Source organism: Cyprinus carpio, chromosome A5 (assembly GCF_018340385.1).
Source record: "Cyprinus carpio isolate SPL01 chromosome A5, ASM1834038v1, whole genome shotgun sequence".
NCBI classification, from domain to species: domain Eukaryota; kingdom Metazoa; phylum Chordata; class Actinopteri; order Cypriniformes; family Cyprinidae; genus Cyprinus; species Cyprinus carpio.
In genome coordinates, this window is record NC_056576.1 from 22708365 (window position 1) to 22716145 (window position 7781).

The 7781-nt window shown below is 33.8% G+C and overlaps 1 protein-coding gene across 1 annotated transcript in view; it reads right to left on the reverse strand.

The window, feature by feature from the left end:
* Nucleotides 1–6791, reverse strand: part of LOC109063207 (extracellular matrix organizing protein FRAS1-like) — an 83097-nt gene extending 76306 nt beyond the window's left edge. Inside the window, exons 1-3 of the mRNA XM_042756548.1 lie at nt 5989–6791; nt 1383–1490; nt 162–254 (exon numbers count right to left, since the gene is read on the reverse strand). Coding sequence (XP_042612482.1) covers nt 162–254; nt 1383–1490; nt 5989–6306 — 519 coding nt within the window. The 5' untranslated portion in view covers nt 6307–6791. The remainder of the gene's footprint in view (nt 1–161; nt 255–1382; nt 1491–5988) is intronic.
* Nucleotides 6792–7781: the final 990 nt, after the last annotated feature.

Consider the following 7781-nt stretch of genomic DNA (forward strand, 5'->3'; position numbering starts at 1 on the left):
CTCAGTCAGGGAAGAGTGGAACACAACCAAAAACGCTATTTGCACAAAACGAAGCAATCACTGAGTTGGGTGCTTGACCAGAAGTGGGAAGATTTGCCAAGGGACAGGAAGGGGCTTTTAGCATCTTTTATTGGAGTGGTGTCAGACGCAGTGTTACTTACCCCATAAACCATTCCTTCATGCTGACAGATCCCGGGCAACTGTGCAAAACATTCTGGACAGCACTTGTTAGGCGGGATTCTCAAGCGCTGACCCTAGGAAAACATCCAAAGAAACATTTAAACAGATGCATTAGCATCTCAGAAAAAGTTTTATCAGGACTCAAGAGAAATGAGAAATAATACGGGCTCAAAAATATTTGCATTTGCAACCAGTGTTATTTAGATACTACAAACTTATTTATTGATATTTTAAATGAGCTTTGATTTTTAAATGATTATATTTAATTTTAAATTTGGTTTAAGTTTTTATTTATTTTGTTATGTGCATTTGCTATTTTCATAAATCTTTATATTTAGCTTTAATTTAATTTCAGTTTGAGTTTTAGTCATTTTAGTACTTCACCTGCAACCTATTTTTATTTCAGTTAAAGTTTTTAATAATAACAATGCTGTTACTGCTCTTACTGCTACACATTTCTTTCAATGTTTAATAGCAATAAGATGAGAGCAAAATGTTCTTGACATCTCAGCAGAGGCCTGTTACACGAAGCTGGTTTTGTTTGTTTTTTTTCCCAGGTAAGTTCACATTTAGGCCAACTTTGAGCAAACTCAAACTGGCAAAACTCGCTTCAAATTAAAGCAGTTTACAGTGAAAGAATTTTAGAGACAAAATTGCCAGTCTTTTACTGCTAATTATTTAATATATTTATATTTTATGAATTATAATTATTTGTAATTCATTCATTTAATTATTATATGAACTAGCAATTAATAGTAAACTTTGGATTTAGATTAATTAAAATATGTACATATAAATAAGCTTTAATATATAAATCTTTGAAAATGATTAAATGTATGTATTTTCTTTTGAGCTCTTTGTGAATCTATTTAAATAATTAAATTCAGTTTAATCATTTGCATAGTGATATGTTTTCTTTCTCCTGCCTTCTCAAACTTTTGCTGCAGCAACAGTGTTTATTCCAGCCTCGTAAAAGCATTTAAATTCATTATATTTTTAATAACGACATCTCTTTATCTTCAGCAGAGCAGTGAATTGCACCGACTCTCGTGAGAAGTGAGTCAAACCGATGCTCTCAATGTTTCATGTGATTGGCTGTTTACTGCACGTGTCACAGTTTCAGGTGCATGCACTCTAGAGTTAATCACAAGCACTGTTATTGTCCTGTTTTAATGGCTCACGAGCAAATACTTCATTCTTACCCTCTGAAAGTCACACTGGGGATTTCGGCAGCCAGTGGGTTTGCAGATGACAATATCATTGTAGCAGATGCAGTCTTGACAGGTGTCTGGTTTCCATGATGTATTGTTCTATAACAGGAAGAAAGGTACAAAGACATAAATCCATGCACACCAAATGCCATCATCTCTAAGTTTATGATGCATGCATTGGGAAAGACACAAAACCTTGACAGTGTAACATCTGGAGATGATGACAACATAAAAACATGACGGAGGGATCAGTGTCCAATCCCAAATAATGATTCAAAATTTTCTTACTAAACATTCACAATCATCAATTTTCAGAAATTCCTAACTGAAATGGTTTTAACAAGGCCACAGGAAATTGTTACTTTATCATGCATTTAACCCGAGACATCTCCATTTCCTACAACAAATGTTAGAACCTCAACAGATAAGACTGAAAGAGGTTGCTTTGGTATTTTAAGATGTATTAACAGTCTTGCCTGAGGAACCTACTGCTTTAAAAGGGTACTGGATGAACAGGTAAAACAGAGGAGGAGCCTCCTTTATGTCAATGTAGCCTTTTCACTGAGCTAATCCAAGCAGACCTAAATAGACAGTTTGGACTGGACCTAAAACAAATTCCCTTGATCTTTTGACACTTAAGAGGTCATTGTACTATAAAAACTTTCTCGTCAGTCTAAACACAGCTTATATTGAAGCCAATCTGTTAAAATGCCACATTATGACGTAATAGTGTGGCTAAACACCGCCTCTGCAGAAGAAGATCAGCGCCTGCTTCTACATGACTAACTGTTTAGCCCCGCCCACCGATTCATGCATGTAGTGTAAATAACGAGAAACGTAAATGCAGAAAGATGCAGAAAAAAAGATAAAGATGGCTCAGAAGACAACAAGACGCTGTTCAGTGACAAGTTGTGGAAAAACACTGTTGCATTGGCTTCCTTCTTATCCCAACATTAGGAAAGAGTGGATTAACTTTATTTTTAATGAAGATCCAGACCATGCCAGTAAGAAGAACTCGGTTCTTTGTTTACTTAATTTCACAGCGGATTCATTTACAAGCAAGGCCCAATTTTCAGAAAGATCGAAACTAAAAGATGATGCTGTGCGAGTAAATTGGATGTGACAGTAATGTCGCAACACACAAGTGTGAGTAACTGTTTCTATTACATGGTCACTACTGCTTTGTCTGCTAATACAGATCGTTTGATATGCATTTATGTGTTTTAACCTAAATCACATCAGCGTCCATCTGTGATGGATGTAGGCTGTCAAACATACACAACTGTAAGCCAATCATAGCAGTGGGCATTTACTTCCAAGTCTACAATATGCCACACTGATTCAAACAGAGCGTTCAGATGAGGGGGTCAATACAGGACGGAAATAGCCTATTCTAAATCATGATGTTTTTTGATGTAAAAATTTTGATAACATTGTAAGTGGACCTCAGAAAACAGTACAAAATGATAAAAAGGCAGTTCATGACCCCTTTAAGAAAGGTGATGGTGAATGAAACACTGTGCTGCCACTGAAGCTTTGATTTAAGTAATCTCACAGTCATTTGTTGACATTAACTTGACTCTAGCTGTCTCGATGCAAGCCAAGCAAGACTGCAACTAAAATGGTTGCAAATGGAAAAAATAGCCATTTTGAAAATAATGTAAAAGCAGACATTATTCGTAACATTTAGCAAAGCTTTGTGTGGTTTTGTCAGATCTGTGGAGCACATGCCAGTGTTTCCTACACACAACAAACAAATGACTCTTATAGACCATTCCTTTTAATGAGTTAGTAAAAAGAAATCCCACTGTAACTTTGAATTCTGAATTTGTAACGTATTCTAAAAAATTCAAATACTTAACAAATAATATTATTTGCTATTGTTTAGCATATACAGCTCAATGTTAAAGCTGAATTAACTGTAAATTTGTTTGGATGACTTGTTGGAGCCATATTCAACAGAGCATTTCACAGTTTCCCCCGGAACAGGCAAACATATTCAGTCATAATTTAGTTTAGGGACTAATTCTCACTATTAACTAGCTATTAACTATGACTTTTGCCCCAAAGTGTTACCAAATATTCTTACAAAACAGAGTGATATTTAAATGACACAAATACAGTCAGACAATTTAATTTATAAGAGCTGCTGTTAAGAAGAAAAAGAAGTAATATTGCTTAGAGGGCCTTCAACTACAGTTGAAGTATAGATACTAGTATGGACTATACTAGATACTAGTTTAACTATAGATATCCACACAAATTGGTTAAATGCATCAAGCAGTGAGCTATGTCAGAAGTTTTTTTAAAGTTTATGTGACAATTCAGACATACAGTATGTACACAAAACTTCGATTTGCTCTTACTGATCACAAATTCTGTACAGCTGTGTTATAAATCACACAAAGTGACAGCTATCCTGAGGAGCCATCTTGTCAAAGTGACATTCTGAGCGAGTGTTGATGGGTTGCGCATTTCAGCACAGCACCTAGGCTCTGAAGTGACACTCTGCACAGATGGGGAATGGCCCCAGTGTGGCTTTGAATGGCCAGCTCGGAGAGATCTGAGGACAGTCAATATCTCAGCAAACTGTCTGTAGTATCCAGAGGCCCAGAGTGGTGATAGTATCTCAGTCTGAGTTAAATAAACACATCTCATGCGATCTGTGACATGCAACACATTCAGCTATAACTGTGAAAATATAACATTGTACCTATAAGAACCAATATACCCAATTTAACCTATAAGGACCAATGTAATGGGGAAAAAAGTATTGAAAACATTAATATGTTAAAGGGATAGTTCAACCAAAAATTAAAATTTGTATTGTTCCAAGCACATATCTTTCTCCAGAACACAAAAAGATTAGTCTTTGAAGAATATTCTGGCCACTCTATTCCATGGAAGGAAAATAAATGAAAATTGGGGCTGTTAAATTAAAGGACAGAATTTTCATTTTGGGGTGAACTTTAGGCAAGAGCCTTAAAATCAAGTCAATGTAATGGAAATTGTGTTGATGAAGCCTGTTTTTGATCAGCTATATAAAAGAACAGCTGCAGAATTCAAATGAAAAGTATGCTGTGCTTTCATAGCCTAATCATAATTTGACATTACTCACAAAACTCCAGGTATTTCCTGACATTTCATAAATGATAATCTTATCAGACCAATCAAAACAGAATTAATTTTAATTAGCCTGAGCTGGCTTGAATCAACAAAGTCTGCACCTTAGGTGGAACTAAGGACATTTCTTTCTAGCATCAAAACTTCTGCTTCTTGTTCATGGAGATTACATTCCTATTGCATTATGAGTAAGCAAGGCCCTGTAGTATTGAATTTTTAATCGCTAGTTTCAGCAATGACTGAGAGCAGGTTGCATTTCTCCAGCAGATTTTTGGAGCATATTTGAGCAAGCAACACATTTGAGATAATTACATTTTTACCAACGGAACAAAATAGGCCACAGAAGTTTGTTGTGCTCCAAGCACAACAGTCATAAAAATAAAATTACAACAGTCAACTGACATCTGTCTAATGAAATTATATATTTGAGCTATTTGTAAGGAAAAAGTTCTGACATTTAAGAACTTTAAATGAAACATGAGTTGTCACAAAACATTTCCATCAGCAATTAATTAACTGCATTTAAAACGTTAGGATGCATTTCCTGTTTTGTTTTAGTTAACTAAAACTATTTTCAGTAAGTACTAAACTTACTAACACTAAAATAAAAACAAATTAAGCTGTGAAAATAAAAAAATGGCAAAAAAGTAAAATTAATTAAATGGCAAAAGCACACAACAAAATTGCTAAAACTGAAACTATTGCTAAATTTCTAAAACTGAAATATAAATGAATATAAATAATATATATAATAATATAAATAAATAATACTAAATAACACTGGAATTTACCAGTTGAATTCAATCACAATAATCCTCTAATTTAATATCCTATCCTTATAAAAATATAATTTCACTTGTATATGCAATAAGCATAATGACTGCATTATATGAGTATATCAGATTTTTACATTTCCGGTCATTACTTTCACTGATAAATGTTAATAAAAGTTACTAGAAAAAGATATTAGCATCATAAAAAATTGATGTATATTTTTTATTAAACTTGCATGTTCTTTACAAATATATTGTTTGTTTGTTTTTTAATTTGCAATAATAACTCGAAACTATAGCTATGTAAAGTTATGACATCTATAAATCCATAATATGACGACATATGGTACAGTTATTTATCAACTCGTTTCCATGATTTCTTTGAAAATTGTCACAAGTCATGAGTTTCAACAACACTTCACATACAGTGGCCCCATATTTGGACACTTAATTTAAAAGCATTTTTTCCTCACAATTATTCTGAGCTATATTTGCAGTGACCAGTCTCCAGGTTACTGTGAACATATGAAGTTCACACTGTAGCCACAGGTATGAATCAATACAGTTACTATAAACATGTTCCACAAAGATTTCAATCCAGAAACTGTTCAAATACTTTTATCTTGAATTTAAATCTATTACTAAACAATAAAGTTGAGTTTTTTTAAAAAGGTGGTTTTGAAGGAATGTTCATACCTTACCCAAAAAGTGAAGAGAGCGGGTATCCGTGTCAAAAAATCTATTTGGTTGATGTATTGGTTTGTCGGAAACACAAAGTATGCTTGAATGTGCCCATGGACCCGCTTCAAACAACGTATGAGAAGAATCGACAAATAAGGAAACTTGCTGGTGAAGCTAAAGATAGGTCTGGATTTGGTCCAGTTGACATGTTTGAGTAAACAGGAGCATACTGTGGGTGATGTGTACCTGCACAATCTCCAGGGCACACACGAGTTTGTGTGACAGAACATATTTGATAAATCAGCTGAGGAAGTAATGTGACATATTTGGTGGGCCATATCAGGTGCAGTTCAGATACACACCATTAGCCACAGACAAATGGTCTCTTATGTGCACTGGATGACTCAAGACTGTCTGTAGCGAGGGAAACAATTTATCTTCTGTTTCTGTGTCATTCTAAGTATCATGTGACTTTCTACTCGATAAGCAAAAACAACAGTGGCTACAACAGTCAGTCTGGGTCAAAACATCACATTAAAGCTGAAAACCCTCAAGGTCACGTGTAAATGTTCCTATTTCAATTCTATAAGTTAAAGACTAGTAGCCAAGCAAGCAGAAGGTAACTGAGTCCTAACTGAGCTGGCCTTGATTTAGGCATTGACAGATCACCCAGAACCGAGCCATTGCGCAGACTAATTCAATTAGAAAATGTGCTAAAACATATCCACAACCAATTGAGTCCACCAGAGCAACTTAACATTATGAAAGATCTTAAAATAAATCTTGAGTAAGTTGATCCTATCATATCAGCTAAATGGAGGATATTAGTCATGTGAGATGACTAAGAAAATAGTGAAATGTTGTAATTGTTCCAAGACATGTATTCTCGTACATTAATTTTTTTTTTATACCTTGCAAACCTAAATGTTGATTTTCTGTAATGTATTCTACATTCTTGTTGCATATTTTGCTGATCTGTCACCAAGATAATCTAGCTGGACAACATAATGTAGACAAGGTTGTCAAATTTACAAAAATGACTTCTTATGTTCAACAAGACTGCATTTATTTGATTAAAAATACAGTCAGAACAGTAATATTGTAAATATTATTGCAATTTAAAATAACAGTTTTGTATTTGAATATGTTTTAAAATGTAATTTATTCCTGTGACAACAAAGCTGAATTTTCAGCAGCCATTACTCGAGTCTTCAGAGTCACAGGATTCTTCAGAAATCATCTTATATGCTGATCCTCCAGAAACATTTGTTATTATTATCAGATGTCTCATTATAAATGTTTTTACTATCACTTTTGATCAATTTAATGTGAAATAAAGCCTGCTGAACAAAAGTATTTATTTCTTAATAAACAAAATAAAACGTACCGACCCCAAAATGTTATTAACATATAACTCCAGCTTGGTCGGCTATCTTTTAAAAAAAAAAAAAAAAAAAAAAATATATATATATATATATATATATATATATATATATATATATATATATATATATACACACACACACATACATATATATTTGGCAAATATAAAAATCTATTGCTTAAAATAAAAAATGTGGGATTCTTTATGTGAAATAAATCATCATTAAAAAAAAAAAAATCATCATGGATCATGCATCTTGGTTAGTGCTCTGTTATAGAACATTGTCTCTGACATTCCTGGGCAGAGTGGGCATATGTGGAAAAAAAACAACCCTGGGTGACCCTAACAGCATGATGTAAAATGCATGAAGGACATCTGGCACCATGTTTCAGGAAAGGATAGTGTGTTGAAGACACCAATATGTTTGCT